The 24019-nt window shown below is 51.2% G+C and overlaps 1 protein-coding gene across 1 annotated transcript; it reads left to right on the top strand.

Annotated features, from left to right (window-relative positions):
* The first annotated feature begins 400 nt into the window (after positions 1-400).
* EIF3B (eukaryotic translation initiation factor 3 subunit B) lies at positions 401-21330 on the top strand. The gene is made up of 19 exons (XM_084761676.1): positions 401-1055; positions 5084-5276; positions 6770-6889; positions 7079-7136; positions 7302-7430; positions 7657-7814; positions 10119-10250; positions 10330-10396; positions 11023-11069; positions 13159-13369; positions 14349-14421; positions 15719-15841; positions 17299-17377; positions 17998-18136; positions 19035-19160; positions 19676-19753; positions 20139-20247; positions 20365-20481; positions 20846-21330. Exons 1-18 carry the CDS (start codon positions 575-577, stop codon positions 20466-20468), a joined length of 2427 nt encoding a protein of 808 aa, XP_084617802.1. The 5' UTR covers positions 401-574; the 3' UTR covers positions 20469-20481; positions 20846-21330.
* The last annotated feature ends 2689 nt before the right edge of the window (positions 21331-24019 follow it).

The following is a 24019-nucleotide window of genomic DNA, read 5'->3' as shown; positions in this document are numbered from 1 at the left end:
GGGTCTAAAACGCAGACCTTAAAAGGGGGAGAAACCCAGTTATGTCAGTCTAGACGTCTGTTTGAGTAAAAGCGAAGCTTAAGAGGAATCATGCGTGGGGCTTTCGGTTTTCTTGGCATGGTTTTCTAGTCACGCAGTTTTGTCTTCGTACAGTTCCACGTGTTAAAATCATTTAAGAGCCTACTGGGTGCTCCCTAGATAGTTCAGTCCTTCCCCGTAGCGCCCGCCGGGAGAGGCAGAGGAACATCTGCCATCTTGGACACAACTATTTCGTACCCAAAATGGGGGAGCATATAGCCCAGTGAGTTTCTTTGCTATCTAAAAAGCCATTTATAGCTGCAAATGATCTATTATATCTTGACAAATAAGCACGATATTTCTTGCTAGGTGTGTCTTATGCGTATCTGAGCATCCTTGGGGTGGTCGTGAGGAGTGAGGGCGTGGGTGTCTCCCCCGAGCTGCATCTTGGTACGACCCGTCCGCTGCACGCACGTGGCTCCGCGCTAGCGGCGCGCGGTGAATCCTGGGAGTCGGAAGCAGGGCGGCCGAGCCGGGTGAGAAGCAGCGCGGGCCCATGCAGGACGCTGAGAACGTGGCGGCGCCCGAGGCGGCGGAGGAGCGGGCAGAGCCCGCGAGGCAGCAGCCAGCCTCCGAGTCGCCACCGTCAGACGAGGCGGCGGGGTCTGGCGGGTCCGAAGTGGGGCGGACGGAAGACTCCGAGGAAGACGCCGAGGCCGGAGCGGAGCCCGAGGTGAGGGCCAAGCCGGCGGCCCAACCCGAAGAGGAAACGGCGACGAGTCCGGCCGCGTCGCCCCCGCCGCAGTCGGCGGATCGATCCCCGGCAAAGGAGCCTTCTGCTCCGGGGAAGGCAGAGGCCGCGGGGGAGCAGGCCCGGGAGCACCCCGCCGCCGGAGCGGAGGAGGAGGAGGAGGAGGAGGAGGGCGGGTCCGATAGCAGCGCGGCTGAGGCGGAGCCACGGGCACTGGAGAACGGAGAGGCAGATGAGCCCTCCTTCAGCGACCCCGAGGATTTCGTGGACGATGTGAGCGAGGAAGGTAAGGGCTGTAAGTCGTGCTGGTGTCCATGGTGAAGGGTACCCGCTCAAGTCGTCGAGGGCGGGAGGTCTCCCGACCGCAACGATCCACTCTGATTTCCTCTAAATTAGGGGACCATTTGGGGAGCCCGCTTCTGCGGGAAGACCGGGCATCAGGGGTTGGTTGGAGCGCAGGGCGAGCTGGAGTATCCTGGATATTCCAGTTTCCAGTGTGGAGCCGGGGGACCATTCAGAGGGACGAATGGGAGGGACAGGTCGTGTAGAGCCGGGGGCAGACGCCTGCTTATCTGCTTACCAGGTCGGTACCCCTAGGACGTGGCTCCTCCGCCTCGTTCATTTTCCAGCTTATTTAATATTCTTCTCTACGGTGACTGGCCTCAAGTCATTCTTTCTGCCTTCCTGCACGGGAGCCTCGAGTCCCTTATGACAGCTGATAGCACGTGTTTTCTGCCGGTTCAGCGTCAGGCTGAGAGCACAGGAGGCGCTTCCATTATGATCTGATTTGGTTAATACCGAGGGGTTTGGGGGTTAAGAGCAGCCGCCTCTATTTTTTAAATTTAAAAAAAAATTTTTTTTTTTAGACAGGACCTCACTGTGTAGATCAAGCTGAACTTGAACTCTTGATTCACCTGCCTCAGTTTCCATGGTGCGAGCACCACAGGCAAGCAACCCCAAACAATTGCTTTTGAACTACTGGTGATAAACCAAGAAAATCTAGAGCCTCAATATAGTTGTCAACTTAGAACTTAAAATACTTGAAGGGCCAAAAAAAAAAAAAAACAAAAACACACAACACAAAAACTTGAAGGGCTTGCCCTTTAATACCACCGCTGTTTTATGTACTTACTTTGATGTTTGTGGAGTTCGTTTTTATTTTATCTTAAGACCATCTCGAATAGCATTGTATGTAGAAGCTGGCATTAAACTGATCCTCCTGCCTCCACTTAAAGAGGCCAGGGTTTGGGGTATGAATCTTGCTTGTTTTATTTTTGTTTTTTTGTTTTTGTTTTTGTTTTTTTTTTTGAGACAAGAGTATCTCCATGTAGCCTTGGCTGCCCTGTAGACCAGACTGGCCTCCAACTCACAGAGCCTCTGCCTGTGCCTGCCTCTGCCTCCCTGAGCCCTGAGTGCTGGGTTGACAGGCGTGCGCTACCGTGCCCAGCTGTTTTACTGTATTTCTTAAGGTAAAAGAGGTTTTAGCTGGAGAAGCAGATAAACTCCTGTGAAGATTTTACAGGCTCCGCCCTGAGGAGATTTCTCTGTGGATGAAGCAGGTTTCTGGGTTCTTGCCACTTTGCCTGGCTCCAGGGAGCTCTAATGTACGTGCTCCCTCAATGTTAGAAACTAGGCTTTGGTTTTGAAGCTCCCTTTGAACCCTTGGTTGCCTTGGCTGTTTATTTGGGGTAAGAGTCATAGGGTTTCAGACAGTTGCTCACAAAGTATTCCATGCTGGCCCAGACTTTATAGTTCAGGCTGGCCTGTAACTCATGGTCATCCTCCTGTAGCCTCTCAAGTGCTGGGACTACTGGTGTGAACCACCACTAAGTACTGCTGCTTTTCAGGGGAGCGGGAGAGAGGGTGTCCCTGAACTTGGAGCTCACCAGTTGGCTAGGCTGGCTGGCCACTGAGATTCTTGCTTGTCCCTTTCCAGCACTGGGAATACAGGTGTGTGCCACTGTGCCAGCTCTTCGTGATGCTGGGCATCCCAGCAGTCACCTTTTGGACTAAACCATTTCCTCATATTCTGCTCCCCCTCCCCCACCTTTTCCTTTTTCAAGGATTTATTTTTGTTTTTTGTTTTTTTGAGACAGGGTTTCTCTGTGTAGCTTTAGCTTTCCTAGATTCCCCTTGTAGACCAGGCTGGCCTCAAACTCTCAGCGATCGGCCTGCCTCTGCTTCCCCGGTGCTAGGATTAAAGGCATGTGCCACCACACTGACTTAATTTTGTTTTTTTAAGTTAAAATTTGTTTTATGCATAGGAGCATTTTGCCCATGTGTATGTCTTTGGAGGCTGTTGGATCTCCTTGAACTGGAGTTAGTGTTGGTTGTAACGGCACCATGTGGGTGCTGGGAATCAAACCTGAGTCCTTTGGAAGAACAGCCAATGCTCCTAATTGCTGAGCAACCTTTCCAGCCAATATTTGTTTTATATTTAATTTTGGTTATGTCTGTTTGTCTCTGTGGGACTGTGTGTATGTGAGTGCAGGGCCAGAAGAGGGTGTCCAGTCCCCTAGAGCTGGGTTGCAGGTGGGTACTGGGAAGCAAGTGGGTCTGTCTGCTGCAAGGGGAGTATTTACATAATTATTTGAGCAAATTTAATTCACAGACTTAAGTGTGACAGACTCCAGAATTGGGGGATATAGGAGTCGGGGGATGCTGATGCGACTGTAAGGTCAGCATACCTCCATCAACTCTACTGGGCGCCCAGTGGGTCCAGTGTATGCAGGGAAGGGCAGAGTAATCAGAGGGTCCTGATGCTGAAGAGCTTGAAGTCCTGAGGGCATCTGGCTTTGGGTGGCCCTGTAAGAATGTCACAAGGGTGGGAGGAGAAGGGGGCCTTTTGGTTTTCTTTTCTTTCTTCCTGTTTCTGGTTATGAACAAGTTGTTTGTCCTAGTGTGGTGTGCGTGCCTGTCATTCCAGCACTTGGAAGGGGAGTTTGAGGGTTGCCCCTACTACGTAAGGAATGCAAAGCCAGCCTGGGGCACATGGGACCTCGAGTCAACAAAACCAAAAAGATGGCTTAGCAGTTAGGAGAACTCACTGTTCTGGAGACCCTAGCTTTGATTCCCAGCTCCTCCGTGATAGCTCACAACCCTCTGTCACTCCAGTTCAGGGACCTGATGCTCATGTGCCAGGCATGCCAGTGGTGCATGTACATAAAAAGGCAAAAGACTCAAATCAAGAGAAACGCAATGTGTTGGGCTGTGAGGCTGCTTTGCTCTGCCCTTCCCAGGGAGAAGCAGATTGTTAGAGGCTGCTAGACGCTTTGAGCTCCTGGGAAGGAGTCTAGTTTGTATAGACGCTGGGCTTTTTATTATATCTTGTTAAATTCAGATCCAGCTTAACAGGCCATTTAATAGTATGGTGAGCAGGCTTTTAAAGGAACCCAGAGTTTACTGCAGTTGCTGTATAAAGGTGTGTGGCGTTGCCGTGTAGAAGGCTGCCCCTTGCCTCCATGTTCTTTGCCTGCTCTTGATTCTGGTGTCTTTGAAGGTTTTATTTATTTAATGTGTGAGTGCTCTGTCTGCATGTACACCTGCATCCCAGAAGAGGCCATTAGAGGGTATAGATGGATGGTTGTGAACAACCATGTGGTTGCTGGGAATTGAACTCAGGACCTCTGGAAGAGCAGTGAGTGCTCTCAACCTCTTAACTGCTGAGCATCTCTCCAGCCCAATTTTGACATCTTTGAAATGTGTTTTTTTAGACAGGGTTTCTCTGTGTAGCCTTCGCTGTCTTGGACTCACTTTATAGACCAGGCTGGTCTTGAACTCACAGAGATTCACCTGCCTCTGCCTCCCAAGTTAAAAGGTGTCTTTTCAAAAAAAATTTTAAAATTTATTATGTGTACGGTGTTCTGCCTGCATGTGTGCCTGCACACCAGAAGAGGGCACCAGATCTCATTCTAGATGGATATGAGCCACCATGTGGTTGCTGGGAATTGAAAGCTGTGGCCACCAGAGTAACTTTCAGGAATGGGTTCTTCCCACCTGGTTAAAGTTAAGGCAGGGTCTTCTGTGTAGATCAGGTTAGCCTTGAACTCAGAGATCCGTGTGTATCTCCCTCCATCTCCAGAGTGATATTAAACGCACGCAACCACCCTGCCAGAAACAATTGGGTACTTTTTCACAGTACTTCCCATCAGGAGTGTGAGGATTAGCATTCCATTCTCTGTTGTTTAAGTAGGTCCTGACTTCTTTGTTCATGGTGGAAACACTTAGATGCCTCTCAGATGATCAGCTGCCGGCTAATGGATGAGTGCTTCTTGGCTTAACTAGAAAGCACCTGACATTTCTTCACTCCTTCAGAGCTGCTTGGTGATGTACTCAAAGACCGGCCTCAGGAAGCAGATGGCATCGACTCAGTGATTGTGGTGGACAACGTTCCTCAGGTGGGACCCGACCGGCTTGAGAAGCTCAAAAATGTCATCCACAAGATCTTCTCCAAGTTTGGGAAAATCATAAATGACTATTACCCTGAAGAGGACGGAAAGACAAAAGGGTGAGAGCTCGGTTCACTGCTGTAGGAGTGGTGGGCCACCCACAGGGACGCTCTATGCAGTGGCGCTTTGGTTCTTGGGTCCTCAGCAGGCCTCTGGAATCATGGCATAGTGGGTGACTGCAGACTGAGGTCACCAGAGCTGATCCCACAGGAGCAGCCGGCGACCCAGGATAGATAGATTCTGGAGAGAGACACCGCTGGCCTGAAAGTGGGCAGAGCTGAAGGGCCGGCCTGCCTGTGGGATTTCTCTTTTGGGAAAACATTTTAACCTCTCTGAAGTAGAGGTGAAAGCCTTCTGTCACTTCCTACTGTCACTAAAATCATGGGTGTGGCCTGAGGTGTGTGTTCTGTAGTTGCCTTCATCTCTTCAAAATTAGGTCTTCCCGTGCTTGATCTTAGTCCTTGTATGTGATGCGGAGCGCAGGGCTGTGCTACATGTCGTCTTTCCTGCGCACTGACACACAGCATTTGACTGTAGGCCATCTGCACAGCTCCTTCTATGAAGGCCAGATCTTGAGCAGTGGGGCTGGCTGCCCTCAGTGAGCTGGACAGGGCAAAATGGCCCACAGTGGCTGCTGCTAAGTTTATAGAATTTGTTTGCTTCTTGCCACTGTTGGCAGACCTCCCTTTCCTACTTTGTCTGAGGGAAATGTAGGATGATAAAGTCACTTTTGGGGATTAAAGACTTAGTGTTGTGCTTTTGTTGTTTTTTTTCAAGACAGGGTTTCTCTGTGTAGCCTTGGCTGTCCTGGACTCTCTGTAGACCAGGCTGGCCTCGAACTCACAGAGAGATCTATCTGCATTCTGCCTCCCTGGGATCATAGGCATGTGCTACCACACCTGGCCCTGTTTTATTTATTTATTTATTTATTTATTTGCTTGTAATTGTTTTTATGTGTGTGAATATTGTGTGTGTGTGTGTGTGTGTGTGTGTGTGTGTGTGTGTGTGCATGCGTGTATTTTCTGGCTGTCCTGGAACTGGTTCTGTAGACCAGGCTGTGTAATAGCGACTCTTAATGACATCATTGCTAAACAGAAATGCCTTCATATATAAAGTGGACACTTTGCTAGGTTTTGACATGTGTGTATCACAGGGCTGTCACAGGGTAGTGGCATTTCAGTTAAACTTTTCTGTCATTTATAACCATGAAGTCACAGTCTTTTTTTTTTTTTGGTTTTTCGAGACAGGGTCTCTCTGTGTAGCCTTGGCCGTCCTGGACTCACTTTGTAGACCAGGCTAGCCTCGAACTCACAGCGATCCGCCTACCTCTGCCTCCCGAGTGCTGGGATTAAAGGCGTGCGCCACCACGCCCAGCGAAGTCACAGTCTTGATCTTTATGTTAGGCTTTCATTCTTTGGGAAACTGCTTGGCCTCCATATTGTCCTCTGGTCCTCAGAATGACCGCCTTGGAGACACTGCAGGACAGTAGAAGGACTCTGTTCAGTAAGTGTTAGAGGTGCAACGGGTGCAAGCCACTTGCCTTCTCCCTCAGGTACATCTTTCTGGAATATGCGTCTCCTGCTCATGCTGTGGATGCTGTGAAAAATGCGGATGGGTACAAGCTGGACAAGCAGCACACGTTCCGGGTCAACCTCTTCACTGACTTTGATAAGTGAGTTGGAGCTTGAGGTCTATGGGTGATGCCTGTGGGTGAGGGGGGACACGGTGCTGGTGCCTTGTGTTGGCCAGGCAAGAGCATTTTATGTTTTTGTTTTGACCTTGGGGGTGGGTGGAAAGGATAGGATGTGCACCCCCACATCCATCCAGCCTGTGCTCCTCAACAGGGCTTGTTCTGTTCCAGGTACATGACTATCAGTGATGAGTGGGACATTCCAGAGAAACAGCCCTTCAAAGACCTGGTAGGTCTACAAAACCTCTGCCTGTGTAGTCAGGAGACATTTTGTAACTTGAAGTAGAAAGGTATCCATTGGTCCTATCATGTGCCAGTGTGATAACTTTCAGTGAGCTTTTCTTTGATTAAAATTAATACAGTGTACTAAGTCCCTTGATTTGATTAATTTTAGGGAAATTTGCGATACTGGCTGGAAGAGGCAGAGTGTAGAGATCAGTACAGTGTCATTTTTGAGAGTGGAGACCGGACATCCATCTTCTGGAATGACGTCAAGGACCCCGTCTCAATCGAAGAAAGAGCGGTGTGTACTAGCAGCTGGCCCTGGCCATGACCTCCTGTGTCCTTCCAGCAGGGCTGCTTGCCACGCAGAGGAGCAGGCGGCGGCTCTTGTTGTCTAGGCACTCTCTGAGAACAGTTGTCATTTCTTTCCCAGCTTGGAAAAAGGTTCTGAGAAGTGGGAAGGTGCACTGTGGAAGGAAGGTGTTGCTAGACTTTGTCGTCTTGACCCTGATCCTGCCTTCTTACAGAGATGGACAGAGACGTATGTGCGCTGGTCCCCTAAGGGCACCTACCTGGCCACTTTCCATCAGCGGGGCATCGCCCTCTGGGGAGGGGAGAAGTTCAAGCAGATCCAGAGGTTCAGCCACCAAGGCGTGCAGCTCATCGACTTCTCTCCATGTGAAAGGTCAGTGACACGCTCTCCTCTTGTCAACCTCCTTGGGTGACTTGTACAACAGACTTCGTACAACAGTCCCAGGAAGAATTGACTTGGGATGTGGCGACAGGAGGGTCAGTAGATGTCAGAGCCAGCCTGGACTTCATAGTGTGTGGCTGGGTTAAGCTACATGAGGCTCCGTCTCAAAACAAAGAGCCTGTTCACTTGCCTGCTCAAAGTGTGTGCAAACTGCCAGAGCCATGCAGTGGGGTGAGGACGGCTAGCATTCAAGTTTATTGTTCCTTGTCAAGATGTGACCCATTGAGCTGCATCCTCCCCAGCCCCACACTTGAGCAACTGGGGCAGGGGGGAGGAATAACGCCTTTTCTGTGGTTTATCTTCCTGGGCTGCAGTGACATAGCGTCCCACAACAGGAAGACTGTCTGGGCTCTTTTAGGAGAAGAGACCACACTGGCAGAACTCACTATAGTCTGTTCATAATGGTTCTGTTCTGTTGCCTTTGGTCTCGCAGCTGTGCTTAATGTATACTTCTCGTGGTATATGAGTATTACATACAGGATCCATACATGTACTGGGCTTGGCACTGGGACTCCCTGGTAGTTGAACCACATGTGCGCACCTCCAAGGCACATTTGCCCAGTAACCACCGTGTGCATTTGCATGACAGTTTGGTTCTAGATACTCTGTCAGCACTGATACTCGCTGCCATATTGTCACACACATCAGTTCTTGTTCTGGCTCAGATTCTAGACATTTTTCTTTCCTGTCTGAATTGGTCACAGAACAGGGACTTGTGAAACGTGGAGCAGGAGAAAGCTGGAGGAGCCCGTATGCCACACGTGGTGGGGCACACCAGAAGTCGGGAAGCAGGGGGAAGAGGATCAGTAGCTTTCACTCAGCCGGGCAGTGATGGCGCATGCCTTTAATCCCAGCAGAGGCAGGCACAGCTCTGAGTTTGAGGCCAACCTGGTCTACAGAGTGAGTTTCAGGACAGCCAGGGCAACACAAAAACAAAAACAAAGCCTCCCCACATAGACAAAGGTTGTTACATCACTGATGTGCTCGGCCCAGTCTTAGTGTGCACAACCCTCATCCTTTCACTTGGAACGTCCTTCCCTTCCTTTGTGCTGCTTCTGTAGAGTGCTCTGTAATGCTGAGCCACTCGTGTCTGATACCAGAGAGTCCGTTCCACCAGCAGTGCTGCAAGTGGGTATGGCTAGGTGGGAAGAGCATGGGTTCTTGCAGAGGACCCACGTAGTGGCTTGCAATCATCCATAATCCTAGTTGCGGGAAATCCAATTCCCTTTTCTGACCTCTGAGGGTACCAGGCATACAGGCAAGCAAAACACTCATATATAGAAAATAGATCTTTTTTAAAGAAAGGATGGGGTGGGGTTGTGAGGCAGCTGTGCCAGGGTGTCTCTTCACCTCTGTGGAAGCTTACGCAGTTCCCTCAGCAGTTAGCCCGCCAGCCTTCTGGGAGCACAGCTTTCTCTCCTCTGATACAGGGTTTAGCCCCAAATCACTGTAGCGGACCCTCCTGCCTTCACTTCCCAGGTGCAGGGATCAGGGCTGTGTACTACCACACATGGTGTGGTCTATCTGTTCACACATGTGTCCTTTTGAACAAATGAGCTGACCTTTGTTTCATCCTCTGTGCTTTGCTTCTGTAGATTGCATTGTTAGGACACTCATCACAGGCTTTAGCAGTGCGTGTAGTGTATGCCGCCAATCAGGATTTCAGTCTTGGCTGCGCTGGTGCTGCAGCAGGAGGGGTTTTGCTGGTGTTCTCTGGCTTGCTGTGGCCTCTCCCACCACTGCCCTTGTTGCGAGGGCTGTGTCCTTAGGATACCCGTACGTTGTGGGTAAAGGTACAGATTTGCTCTACTGTGTAGAGATGCCTGCAGTCAGGTAGTTAACTGCCCTTTCCCAGGCGCACAATCACTTTAGAACTGTATGTGAACATCTGTTCCCTCTCACATTAGTGTTAATTACGAGAGTCAGGATAGCGAGCATCCCGCATCATGCCTCCCTCTAGACCAACCCACTGAAGCAGACTTTTGTTGGGGGTGTTTGATTTTCCTGGTGCCACTCCTGGTGGGACCCTCATTCTGGGTGACTCTTTAAGTGGACTGTGATTACCTTGTATCTGGTTTGTTCACCCTACCCCCAACTTGGAAAGACCAGATGCCATTTTTGGGGCTCATGGTATTTGGGGTTTGTGTATCTTGTGTTTTTGACACAGTAATGTGTGCTGGAGCTGTGATTCTTATCCCCAAGGAGGTGCTATATAACTGACCCCCTCCCTTGCAGATACCTGGTGACTTTCAGCCCACTGATGGACACTCAGGATGACCCTCAGGCCATCATCATCTGGGACATCCTCACAGGACATAAGAAGAGAGGCTTTCACTGTGAAAGCTCAGCCCACTGGCCCATCTTCAAGTGAGTAGACTGTAGCCCTGGTCTGCCTGTAGCCTTTTCCTGATCTGTTGGTTCAGCCTGGCACTTACTTTCTCCTCAGGTGGAGCCATGATGGCAAATTCTTTGCAAGAATGACTCTGGATACTCTTAGCATCTATGAAACACCTGTGAGTTTTGTTTGTTTTCATCTTTCTGGAAGTTTCGGGCATTAGCTAAAATCCTGAGTGCTAGGCAACTAACTAACTGCTCTATCACCAAGCTCGGCCCAGCTCCCGTGGTGATTATTATGTTCCAGCAGGCAAATCAGACTGTTGGGTGCATGCATGGCTATACTTCAGTGTGGGTGTAGTCAGTGCGTCTCTTCCTTTGCTGTACTAAGGGGGGTGGGGCTTTGGTAGCAGGTGATAAGGCCAACCCTTCCTGAGCAGGGTGGAGGCCTGGACTCTTCTGCCCTGGCTGTGTGTGTGTTGCTGCTGCTGCCAGTTGATGGCTGCTCACTGCCCTTCATGCTTGTAACGCTCCCTAGATAAAGCAGAATCTTGCACTGTTAAAAGAGGGCAGGGGAAGGGAGCTGGCAAGATGACTCAGTAGGTGGAGGCACTTGTGGCTACACCTGACAAGTGAATTCAATCCCTACACTGCACTGTGGGAGGCAGGTGCTCACTCCCGCACAGGCTCTTCTGCTTTGTGCTCGTGCACTGTGACACTCTCTTCAGAATAAATGTAAACACAGAGTAGAGTTGACATTGAGCTGTGACTTTTTTCTCTCTTTCCCCTTTCCCCTCGTGGACAGTCTATGGGCCTGTTGGACAAGAAGAGCTTGAAGATCTCTGGAATAAAGTGAGTGAGTGCTTCTGTGAAGGCGTGCCAGTGTACTCTGCCTGCTGTAGCCACACAGGATGGGTACCTCCAAACAGCAGAAATGTCTCTTTCCCTTTTCAAACTGGAAGCCCAAGGAGGCTGGAGAGATGGCTCAGTGGTTAAGAGCACTGTCTGCTCCTCCAGAGGTCCTGAGTGCAATTCCCAGCAACCACATGGTGGCTCACGATCATCTATAATGAGATCTGATGCCCTCTTCTGGCCCACAGGTGTACATGCAGGCAGAGTACTGTATACATAATAAATAAACCCTTAAAAAAAGAAAATAACAAAAGTCCAAGGTGAGCCTGGTGGATTCTGTCTACCAGGGATTCATTCATATTCTCATTCTCTCTCTCTCTCTCTCTCTCTCTCTCTCTCTCTCTCTCTCTCTCTCTCTCTCTCTCCCCCTCCTGCCCCCTCTCTGTTCTCTCCTCTCTTCTTTCTCCTCTCCGTCTACTCCCCCCTCCCCCCTTTCTCTCCAAGTAGTTGGAAGGACCAATTTACTTCACAAGGGCCTCACCTATGACCATCACCTTACAATTCACTGTGCATTTGGGGAACATATGAACAGACCCTTAGGCCATCACAGCAGGGCTTTTATTTGTTTTTGTTTTTCAGTATAAGGTTTCTCTGTGTAGCCCTGGCTGTCCTGGAACTCAGTGTATAGTCCAAACTAGCCTCAAACTCAGAGGTCTGCCTGCCTCTGTCTCCTGAGTGCTACAATTAAAGGTATGCGCCACCAGGCTGGAGAGATGGCTCAGAGGTTAAGAGCACTACTGACTGTTCTAGAAGTCCTGAATTCAATTCCCAGCAATGACATGGTAGCTTACAACCATCTATAATGTTATCTGATGCCCTCTTCTGGAGAGTAGGTATACATGCAGGCAAAACACTGTGTTCATAACAATAAATACCTTTTATTTATTTACTTATTTTTAATAAATAACTTTTTAAAATAAGGTATACACCACCACTCAGCTAGGGTTTTCTTTCTTTTTTCCTTTTTGGTTTTTCAAGACAGGGTTTTTCGTGTAGTCCTGGCTGTCCTGGACTCGCTTTGTAGACCAGGCTGGCCTCGAACTCACATCAATCCTCCTGCCTCTGCCTCCTAAGTACTGGGATTAAAGGCGTGCACCATCACACTTGGCTCAGCAGTCAGTTCTTAAGCACTTAGAAAAAGCATTTGCTTGCTTGTTTCTGCAAACAGTGGAGCGCTGCAGTGGCTCCTGCTCACTGGCCACAGAATTAAGTACTAAGGTCATAGAGCCCTGCTTTATCCTCTTGGGGAAGCTCTCTGGTGGACGGTGTTCAGTGGGATGAGGCTTGCCTGTGTGGCAAGGATGTGCAACTCTTTCTGTCTTAGATGAGTGGCCATGCTTTCCTTTGGAGCTGCTCGGTTCTGGGCCGTGACTGCTTAGCAGCCCAGAGGACATTGGCATGTCGCCCTTTGTTCTTACATTCCTGGCTATCATTTGGGCATATAACTAAAAATAAACAGGTCATACACTGATCTGTACAGAATTCAAAACCAAATCTGAATGTGGTGGTGGCTTCTGCAATTTGCTGCTCAGGAGGATAAGGAGAGGAGGGGACACTTGAGCCCAGACTAGACAGCAGACCATCTCAAGAAAAACCTGAAGCAAGAGGGTTTTCACGCGGCTAAGCCCACACGCAGTCTGCCAGCGTCTGCCCTGGGGAGCAGTTGCTAGAGAAGGGATTGCTCACCTGTCCCGTCTTCCACCTTCTGGCTTGCAGTCCGCCCTTGGCACCTTGGTTGGCCTTCAGTGCCCTGTAGCTAGAGCCATCAGCCTGAAGTATATTTGTAAGGAGCAGTGCTAGGAAGTGGCTGAATGTGGGCTGGCTACGCCGGGAGGTGGGGACAGTGAGCAGCATCCCTGGTTGTCAGCAGCGGCGGCTTGTGAGGACTGCGGGCTATACTTCACAGCGCCCGGCCCATGCAGGTGTGCAGCCGGGAGCAGACTGGGCGCCAGTGTGGAGCTTGTACGAGTAAATCTCTCCTCCAGTTCTATAACCACCTGCTCTTCGCTTTCGTCCATTTGTCCCGCAGAGACTTTTCTTGGTCTCCGGGTGGTAACATCATCGCCTTTTGGGTGCCGGAAGACAAAGATATTCCAGCCAGGGTGACCTTGATGCAGCTCCCTACCAGACAGGAGATCCGAGTGAGGAATTTGTTCAATGTGGTCGACTGCAAGCTGCACTGGCAGAAAAATGGAGATTATCTGTGTGTGAAAGTGGACAGGACTCCAAAAGGCACACAGGTGAGTAGTTGCCATGGAAGCCCCTACTTCTAAAGCTTGGTTTCTTATTTTTATTTCTGCGTGTATGCATGAGTGCCACATGTGTGCAGGTGCCTGAGGAGGCCAGAGGAAAGCTCCAGGTTTCCTAGAGTTGGAGTTAGAGTTGGTTGTGAGCTGCTTGCCAGGGTGCTTGCAACCTCACTCAGATCTCACAGCCGCTCTCCAGCCCCTGCAGCTGGTGGCTTATTGTGGAGACTCGGGGCACTCTGAGAGCTGCCTGGTGCTGTCAGCTGTCTGCTCTCAGTGAGTTTCTCACCATATTCTTGTTGAAAGCTCTTTGGTTTTTCTTTCTTTTTTTTTTTTTTTTTTCTTTTTTCTTTTTCCTAAGACAGGGTTTCTCTGTGTAGCTCTTGTTGTCCTAGGACTTGCTCTGCAGACCAGGCTGGCCTCAAACCCACATCATTTTGCCTGCCTTTGCCTCTGCCTCTAGAGTGCTGGGATTAAAGGTGTGTATCACCACACTCAGCCTTGTCTCTGGCTTTTTTAGACCCCCCCCCCTTTTTTTAAACAGCCCCATCTATATTGTAGCATGTGTCAGCATTTCATTCCATCCCTTTCTGTGGGTGACTAATGTTCCAATACACACATCCATCCACATGTTAATACACACATCCATCCACATGTTAGGTGGTAGATGACTGGTTGTTGAATCTGCTGTTGGGTGTGGTCTACTGGAAGGTCACGGTGCAGGCTGCTCCACAGTGTGCAAGTCCTGTGGTCCCCTCAGTGGACTAGAGGACAACCCTAGAAGACTGCGGGATGTGCTGCAGAGCGCACTTGGACTGTTCTGTCTTTGTGCCAGCCTCGTCCCCAGCAGTGGGGGTGTGGATGTGCTGGTGGGTGAGCGCTGTCTTCTGTTAGACTGTCAGTTGTATTCCCCATCTTTCTCACGCCTTCACCTTCCGGAATGTTACCCCTTCCTTTTCATTTTTGTCAACAGGGTGTTGTCACAAATTTTGAAATCTTCCGAATGAGGGAGAAGCAGGTACCTGTGGACGTTGTTGAGATGAAAGGTAAGCTCTGTGTAGCAGGAAGGGCCTCTTGTGTCCATGCCTTGTCCAGCTTCTGCATGACTCGGGCTCCAGCAGTGTGCTGAAGTGTGTCTTGGCAGGAGCAGCCATCCCAGATCCCACTGACGGGAGCCCACAGCTTAGGTTGGGTAGCTGGCACCCTCCTGCCTGCCCTACACCACAGGTGCACACCACCATGCATCCAGTTGCCTTGAATGAGTTACTGGCTGGTTGCAGTCTTGCCTGGTTTGGTTGTGTGAAATAGAGCCTTATTCTGGTCTTGAATTCCAGTCTTTCTGCCTCAGCCTCTCAAGTGCTGGAATATAGACCTGTGCCACCAGACCTGGCTTTTTTTGTTTGTTTGTTTTTTGGTTTTTCGAAACAGGGTTTCTCTGTGTAGCCTTGACTGTTTCACTGTCCTGGACGCGCTTTGTAAACCAGGCTGGCCTTGAACTCACAGTGATCCACCTGCCTCTGCCTCTGCCTCCTGAGTGCTAGGAGTAAAGGCATGCGCCACCACGCCTGGCTTCAGACATGGCTTTCAACATAGTTTACTTTGTTCCTTTCTCTCCTCCTCACACCCCACCACCACCACCACCACCACCACACACCCATTTAGCCTTGTTGCCTGGAATTCACACAGACCCACCTGCCTCTACCTCCCAAGTGTGGAATTAGAGCTCGTCACCACACCTACTCTCAACTTTTTTTCAAGACAGGATTTCTCTGTGTAGCCCTGGCACTGACTCTGTAGACCAGGCTGGCCTCAAACTCAGAGTGGTCCACCTGCCTCTGCCTCCTGAGTGCTAGGTTTAAAGGCACATGTGACAACCCATTTGGCCTTTTCTTTTTAACTGAAGGAAAGGTTGATGTAGTTTACAGAACTCTCCTCTTCCTTTGCTGGAATAGTCACACAGCTTCTGCCTTTGTGTGGTCTGTCTTTGATTTGGCTTTTATTTTTGTTTCACTGACATGTATCTCCCATGTCAGAGTAAGGAAAGGCGGTGTGGTGGCACATGCCTGTGATCTTAGCATGTAGGGGGCCACGGCTGAAGATTCCAAGTCATAGCCTGGCCTGGGCTTGTTCCTGCTACAGCAGCACAAGCAGATTATACCAACTGCTTTTGACCTCTGCTGACTTCTGTCTGCTTGTTTGCTGTTGCTGTCCATTGATCTGGGGTCCTGGTAGTGAGGTCAGGACTTGGGTTGCTTTTCTCCAACTGGATGAAGATCTTTGAAAACGAAAATGGATGTGTTGGTGTGGTAACAGCGACTGACTTCTCTTTCCTGTTGATCGTAGAAACCATCATAGCCTTTGCCTGGGAACCCAATGGCAGTAAGTTTGCTGTGCTTCATGGCGAGGCCCCGCGGATATCCGTCTCCTTCTACCACGTGAAGAGCAATGGGAAGATTGAACTCATTAGTAAGCGGTCTGCCCTCTAGAGAGCTTCCAGGGGCCTGTGTTCCAGCTGTGGGTCGGATGGTGCTGAGATGGGGTGGCTCAGGACAGAGGGAGCACACACTCAATGTCCACTGGGCCCTTGTCTAAATGGAGCGTCTCAGCTTTAGCTCAGCCATTGTTTTGGGGGTGGCTGTGGTTCCTCTTGAGCATTACTGCCCTGTGCCCTCAGCCTGCCTGAGTCCTCCACTCTGTCCCAGCAGGAAAGGGCATGTTCCCATCCCACCTGTGTGGCAGTGCTCACCTGCAGAGACCCTCCCCTCTCATGGAGGCAGCTGGCCCTGCTTGGACTCCCAAAAGCTGCTCTGCTGCTGCTTACTCTGGTCCTTGTGTCATGACAGCCCCACACAGAGATGCCCTCACCAGGGTGGATCTTTATAGGAAGCCAGCCACCCTGTCCCCTGTGCCAGAGCAGTCACTGGCTTTCTTAGACTTGGGACCTTCTGTAAACAGTGTAGGATCAGTTGGCTGCACTGAAAAGTCAGCCATGTTGTTCATTCTCTTGGATGTGTAAAATGTGAGCAATCACAGACAATAGAGAGATTTCAGCCCCATTTTAACAAACAACAGCAAAGGTGTCATTTATCTCTGAATGTGTAATTTGACTTTCTTTGGGCTGTCGGCACTAGGGTCATAGTCAGTGTCCAGTGTCCCACTGTGCATTGGGGCTAGATGGGACATTTGTCCTACAGCTCTCTGACTGTGAGACACTCGCATCATCAGGGAAAATGGCTGTTTTGACAGGACTTCGCCACCACCCTCCTGTGGCCAAGGAGACACCCTGCTGTTAGTGGACTTTTGTGAAGGCAGATGGCTGCCTAAGAGAGGCCTGAGGGTCTAGGCCAGGAGTGACCTGTTTTTTTGGTTTTTTGAGACAAGGTTTCTCTGTGTGGCCTTGGCTGTCCTGGACTTGGCTTTGTAGACCAGGCTGGCCTTGAACTCACAGAGATCTGCCTGCCTGTGCCTCCCAAATGCTGGGATTAAAGGCGTATGCCACCACATCCGGCTCAGGGGTGACCTGGGAACCCCATTTGCTTTGCCAGTCCACTCAGAGTCAGGGTGACTGGGACGGGGGTTTGCTTGAGGTTCTGTGAGCACACTGAAAGGTGGTGACCGCAGTAGCTTGGCACTTGGTGGTGTTAGAGTCAAGTCTCTGACAGTCTGGTGGACACCGAGTTGCTGCTGTATTTACTGTTAGTTCCTTCTTTGTCCAGTTGCCTGTGAAGTTGAAAGTAGTGTCCACTGTGCTTGCGCAGGACCCTTAAGTGTGCATCATGAGCTCAGGTCTAACTGAACTGGGGAACTGTTTGGACATAGTTCTACTAAGGTGGCCAGGGTTCTGAATCGTATATGGACTTTGTCTTTGCCAGCTCTCCTCAAGAGTGGCACAGTCTCCTTACAGGTCCTTGCTTCCCTTGCAGAGATGTTTGACAAACAGCAAGCAAACACCATCTTCTGGAGTCCCCAGGGGCAGTTCGTGGTGCTGGCTGGGCTGAGGAGGTGGGTCGGGGTCCTGCCCGCTGTGGAAACACCCTGCTCCTGAGGGATTGTGTTGAGATGGAGCCTTATCTTCTCACTTGATAGTTGTCACAGCTGAACCTCCTGCCAAACCAGGCCAAATAGCGACTTACAGACGACACAGCCTCTATGTCTCTTTACGTTCCCACAGTTCCTGCCTGTGACTTCCATGCCTTCTAGTGGGGCAGATGCTTAGTGGGAGGCTGCCTTGCCCTTTGTGCTTGGGGTGCCTTTCTCTTGATCCCCTGCATTCCGGTTGAGCACATAGGAGTAGTGGGCAAATCCAGCCTCATCCTCTGGTGGGAACAACTCCTGTACCTGGCTCCCTCTGTGGTGTGCGTGTGGCCCTAGCTCTGGAGGCTTCCTCAGATACCACAGGACACTGCACACCATCCATGTCCTGATCCCAGCCTCACAATGTCCTTAGGAAATTTGTCACTGTGGGAGCAATACGGCCGAGGTCCAAGGAGCTACAGCCCAGTAGAGAGTGGGCATCTTGGTCCCTGCTTCTTCCCACCCTTGTGACTCAGAGTGAGGGGCAGTGGACCTCTCAGCGGGGGTGGCAGGGGACTGTGGGATGCAGCTGCCCTGTCACCCCACAGCATGAACGGTGCCTTGGCGTTTGTCGACACTTCAGACTGCACAGTCATGAACATTGCAGAGCACTACATGGCTTCCGATGTTGAGTGGGACCCAACCGGCCGATACGTGGTCACTTCTGTGTCGTGGTGGAGCCATAAGGTAGAAGATGGCAGGTGCTGGACCCTCAGGGAGTGAAATCTCTCAAGGCTGGTGACAGAAACTGTTCTCTGTGGGATCTTTGTATCCAGGGATCCCAGGGCAAGAGGGTACTGCTCACAAACCTCTATGGCTTAGGGAGTCGACCTGATCCAGAGGCTCTCAAGGGATGTTACTACTGAGAGGTCGGCTGCTAGGGCATTGGGCATGGCTGCCCGGGCAGGGTTTGCCTCCTGAGGGCAGACATCCTGTGTTTATTGATGGGCAGACAATTGAGCCAGTCCATGCAAACAAAACCTGTGAGCTCAGAGCTCTCCAGATGGGGAGGTGAGGTGCTCTTGCTTCCCTGATACCAGTACAGCATGGCCCATCCCAACACTGTTTAGCATCTTGCAGGGCTTGGGGTGTCAGTGTATAGCATCCCCAGCACCCTCATGCCCCCACCCCAAAAGAGGCAATGCAATTCTTTTTAAGCCCACGTTTGGGGACTGTTCTCCTTAGTCCACATAGCCGCTAGAGAGCTGGTTGGCAGCAATGAGCCAGCATTTGGGTTGAGGCAGAGTGTGGTTAGGAGTCTTGCTGGGGAAAACGAGGTAGCTGGCTAAGCTGTGGTTGGTGTTATCAGTGTTTGGCACTGCTGTTAAGTCTCTTGTCATAGGCACGAGAAGCAGGCCTGTGCTGACTGCACCTGCTGACTGCCATTGGCCTGGGATCCCCCTCACATTGTCTGTTGGCTAACCACCTTCCTGCTGGAGGGGGAGCACAGCCAGGTGCAGGGGCTTGTTTTGTTTCCAGTGTTGCTGTGTCTGGGGTCCCAGAGCATAGGTGGTGCTGTGGCTGCTGAGAGCGAAGGGCCCAGGTGGCCTTACACATTTTGCATGATGAGCCCCTCGCCCTTTAGGTGGACAATGCTTATTGGCTCTGGACCTTCCAAGGCCGCCTTCTCCAGAAGAACAACAAGGACCGCTTCTGCCAGCTGCTCTGGAGACCAAGGCCGCCGACGCTCCTCAGCCAGGATCAGATAAAGGTGTGTGGTCCCTGCCTGGAGGCCAGGCATTTGCCCTGTGACTGGACAGGGGCGCTCAGTGGGGAGTGGAGACAGGACACGGAGAGGGCTCTGAAGGGATGCAAAGGCAGTGAGACCTGACCTGAAGCATTGTCACGTGCTAACTCTAGACTTGTGGGCTAGGCTGAGGCAGGAGGATGGTGAATTCTTGCCACACTCCACTATATAGCAAAAGATGACCCTATACTTCTTGTCTGTCCCCCAACCCCACCCAGAAAAGTCTGCCCAAGCCAGACAGGTGTAAACCAGTCCCCTGGAATTGGGAGCGCTAAGAGGGGTTAGGTAATGGGACAGGTGTTAGGTCAGAGCTGGGTGTGACTCACCCTAGCAATTGTCTGCATGAAGAGAGATCCCCAGTGCCTGGGGCTAAATCCTCCCAGTCCAGGAAGCTGTCGTTGCACACCGACATCTTTGGAGGCAGCAGTTGTGGTTCTTGCTTTGAAGGTTCAATCCTGAGAGACTTGTCTTGGTTTCAGCAAATTAAAAAGGATCTGAAGAAATACTCTAAGATCTTTGAGCAGAAGGATCGTTTGAGCCAGTCCAAAGCTTCAAAGGTGAGCCTAAGGGGATTCCCCCAGGAGCCATCTCTGTCCTGGCCTGGGCAGTAGTGAGAAGGGTGTGTCAGGAGCCTGGTCCTTGTTCTCCCATGTGTGGGGGCCACTAGTAGCAATGGGAAACAGAGGGCCAGCACTGGTCCTCAGAACCAACACCCACTAACACTGGGTAGCTAGGGGCTGGCTTTTCATTGCTAGAAGCAGGAAGGGACAGGATCAGGGGGGAAATGGGGGTCTCACTTAAGGGAGGGTCTGTGGAAGGAGTGCCCAGCACACTGGGCGCATGCCATCTCCCAAACTTCAGCAGTGGTTGCTAGATACAGTGGGGCTATTGTGGTTGAGCGAGTATGTCCTGCTCAGCCCTACAACCTTCCCAACCTGACAGGAACTGGTGGAGAGGAGGAGGACCATGATGGAGGACTTCCGGCAATACCGAAAAATGGCGCAGGAACTCTATATGAAGCAGAAGACCGAGCGGCTAGAACTACGGGGAGGTAACCAAGCTTCCGGCTCATCTGCAAGTGGGATGGTCCCCCTGAGTGTGTGGGCTAGTGCCCTGCAGCTGGCGTTGCAGCCTCATCCCTGGGTCAGCCTGCTCTCTGTTTTCTCAGGGGTGGACACTGACGAGCTGGACAGCAATGTGGATGACTGGGAGGAGGAGACCATCGAATTTTTTGTCACCGAAGAGGTCATTCCTCTGGGAAATCAGGAGTGACTTCAGCACTGTGGTAAGACTTGCGAACGTGGAAATGAGAGCCTACCGATGAGTTAGGCCACAACACAGAAGACACCCCAGGAAGATGGTGGTGCTGCTGTTGGCGTGTGATAGGGAGCTGGGTAGGCAGGCTCCAGAGGGCTGCGCTGCATGGAGGAGGGTCAGGCACAGCCCTGTCATCCAGTGGTGATGGTGCTGGTACAGGCCTGATGGCTGCCTGCATGTGGTACAGTGCTGGGTTCCCTGAGGATCCGTGAGAGCTAAGCCTTGGGGAGACATCGGTGCTCCTGGACTTTGTCACAGCCTGAGCGTGGTCAGCGAAGAATCACCCGGTCCCTTGCTTTGTGTCTGACTAAATGGTGGTCCCTCTGTTGCAGTGTCACCGTGCCGTGCCCAGGATCCGAGGCCACCCTTCACAGAGAGCCTTGGGTGGGTTCTCACCTGTGCTTTCTTGCTCTGGACTGCGAGTGCACCCGGGCTTCTTCCATCCCGACACAGCTCTGTGCCTTCAGCCCCTGGGTCCACAGCGGGGACACTCGAGGCTCTGCTCTCACGTTGCCCTGTGTGGGTTTTTATCAGCCGTGTCTGCTGTGGGGTCTCACTGCAGTGCTCCTGGTGGCCCTTCTCACTCCTGCTGCCCGTGGGGTTTCCAGAGCCTCCACCTGCAGCTCACTGGGGTCACCCACGGACTTGCTGTCCCTGTGTGGGCCAGTGTCATGTGGCCTGGAGACCATCAGGACGACTGCACACCCACCACTTGTGCCAGAAGCTCTGGAGGCACCGCAGCACCTAGCGCCTGCGCAGGTTGTGGCAGGGCCTCTGCACAGGGTGGGTGTGGAAATAAAGCAACCCTGTGTGAAAATGCTGTCTGCTCCTCTTTGTAATTGGAAAGTGGCCCCTTTCCCTCTGCCTAGGGCATGGGTATTTGCCCGGAGCTCCTGCGCTGTTGAGAGCCTGTCTGGAATCTAGCTCGTGCAGTGTCTTCCATCTGTTTCTATGAAAACGCTTATCCTCTCGCCCCACCCAGAACTCCCGTTTTCCAGAATTGGACAGGTTGGAAAACAGGTATAGAGATGGTCAGCCAGTAAGACATGCACCTAGTGCAGGTACGGAAGAGCTCCACCCGGGGCGAGCGATGCCTCTGCACCTTTTGTGACCAGAGAGCCGCCCCAGACTAGGCCTTGGTGTGTGCAGAGCATGTGTGCCTCCAGCAGGGGACAGGCTGCCATAGCGAATGGAGCAGAAGCAAAGCCAATGATGCAAGCCTTAGACTTAGGCGGCTCACCTTTCCTCCTGTGGCCTCTGAGGTTCCATCATGGTTGTAGGCCTCTCCAGCACTTTTAGCCCACAGTATTGGCCTCTCCCGTGTTCCTTAAACACATTTTGCTAGTTTCACAGCACTGAGAAAAGGGACAACACAGCATATTTGCAGGTTTTTAATAGCCCTGAACTCTTCACCATTTGGAACTCATTTGTGATTGTTTTCTGTGATTTGTAAGTAAAAGCATTGTGAAGTCTGGGCTTTCTGTGTTCCGTGGTGCAGCTGGAATTTAGGGAGAGCTCCTGCCTCAGGACAGCTGTGCTCAGGGCTCAGCGTGGGTGGCTTAGGACATTGTTACAGGCTTCATCTCCAGGAGGCTTTGGGGGTCGAGGTGAGTTCCCTTGGGCCCTAATCCCAACCTGTGGCAGGGATTTCCTGATATCCAAGGTAGACTCAGATGCTAAGAAACAGGAATGTGACCTCACACAGCTCTGGCCTCACAGTTATATAAATTGCTTTGACTTCTAAAAGACAGGGTGGGGCTTGCTTCAAGGACCCTAGAAGTTTCCTGTGCTCCAAGTGTTAGCTTGAGCACTAGGCACAGTCCTCCCAGAAGGTCCAAGTTTGGGTACCATGTCATCACTCTGTAGTGGGTTTTTTTGTTTTTTAAGACTGGTGTAGCCACCCTGGCTGCCCTGGACTCACTTTGTAGACCAGGCTGGCCTGCAACTCAACAAAGATCTGCCTCTGCCTCCCAAGTGCTAGAATTAAAAGCGTGCACTACCATGCCCGGTTTCTGTTTTTTGAGAGATTTTTGTGTGCTGGAACTCACACTATAGATTAGGATAGCTATGAACTCAGAGATCTGCCTGCCTCTGCCTCCCAGGCATGCCACAAAGATAAGGTTGCTCTGTGTAGCCCTGGCTGTCATGGAACTTGATCTTGTAGACTAGGCTGCCCTTGAACTCAGTTGCCACACCACCTGTCAACTTAGGTGTGTGTGTATGCGTCTTGTGTGCAGTGCCCTGGAGACCAGAATCCTCTGGGACTGGAGTTAACAGACACTTGTTAGGTGTTCTGTGGGTTCTGGGAATTGAACCTGGGACCTGTGGAAGAGCAGCTAGTACTTAACTGAGCCATCTCTCCAGCCCCTTTGTGCGCTTTCCATCAAAAGGCAGGGCAGTGCTTGGAACACCAAACATAGCTTTTTCGGGGGGGTGGGGCGAGCTGGGTTTTCAAGGTGGCTTTTGGGGTTAGTTTTGGAGGTCCTGGAACTAGCTTCTACCTCCCCAAGGCTAGGATTAGAGGAGGGTAGCACCACTGTTACCCTGCTGAACATGGCTTTTTAAAAAGGAAATAGTTTTTATTTCATTGGTGTGTATGCGTGTGTGTGTGTACACATGCACATATGTTGTGCATACTAGTGGAGGTCAGAGGGAAACCTGCAGGAAGCAGTTCTTGCATCGTGTACATCCCAGGAATTGAACTTAGGTCTCCAGACTTTTGAGCAAAGTGCCTTTACCCACTGAGCCAGCTCCTAACTAAGCCTGTTATTTAATATGTTTTTTGTTTATTTGTTTTTACATATCTTGTATATGTGCCATATGGAGGTCAGAGGACAACTTGCAGGAATTACAGTTGATTCTCCTTCCACTGTGTGGATCCCAGGGATGGAATTTAGGTAAAGGCTGATGCTATTACCTGCTAAGCCATCTCTCCAGTCCCCAAGCCTGGCTCCTAGTAGCTCTTACATGGGTCACCCCAGGCTGCCTGTGTGACGTTGCTGGTGCAGTCTTCCAGAGCAAGACTGTCCCCTGAGGTAGGGGGGAAAAAGACTGTCTCCCGGAGAGCCTGTGGAAGAGATGAAGCAGTGAATCAGCAGGCCCATCCTTAGTCCCACTCTGGTGTGCAGCCGGACCCTGAAGGCTGGAGTTCCACCAGTAACGTGGTCGGCTACCAAAGACCTTGGTAAGGGCACTGTCATCTGAAGCTGAGTTTGGCTATTGTTTAGTCCCCTTGAGTGGGAAGTCACAAACACACTGACCTGCTGTACTGAGGTGACCCGTGTGTAGGTGACTGTTGCTCTTGGGCTCAAGGCGGGAAGGGGCTCCACACTGCAGGGTTCTGTCTCTTGTCCTCAGCTCTAGACCAGAGGCTCCTGTGATATAAGGGGAGTTTAGAGGCAGGCTGAAGAGGGTTCTTGTCACGGTCCCCATCATGACATTAACTGTGAGCTCTGCCTGGCTGCTTAGGGACTACTCAAACCATGAGGGCTGTCCTGGCCAAAGAG

This window comes from Acomys minous (genome assembly GCF_964271855.1).
Source record: "Acomys minous genome assembly, chromosome: 16".
NCBI classification, from domain to species: domain Eukaryota; kingdom Metazoa; phylum Chordata; class Mammalia; order Rodentia; family Muridae; genus Acomys; species Acomys minous.
The sequence above is the reverse complement of the archived record's forward strand: the minus strand, read 5'-3'. Positions and strand labels throughout refer to the sequence as shown.

Coding starts and splice junctions, on each gene's coding strand:
- EIF3B (XM_084761676.1), top strand. CDS start 575: ATGCAGGACGCTGAGAACGTGGCGGCGCCCGAGGCGGCGGAGGAGCGG. Junction 6,890..7,078: donor CTCTTCACTGACTTTGATAA/GTGAGTTGGAGC, acceptor GTTCTGTTCCAG/GTACATGACTATCAGTGATG. Junction 10,397..11,022: donor TTAGCATCTATGAAACACCT/GTGAGTTTTGTT, acceptor CCTCGTGGACAG/TCTATGGGCCTGTTGGACAA.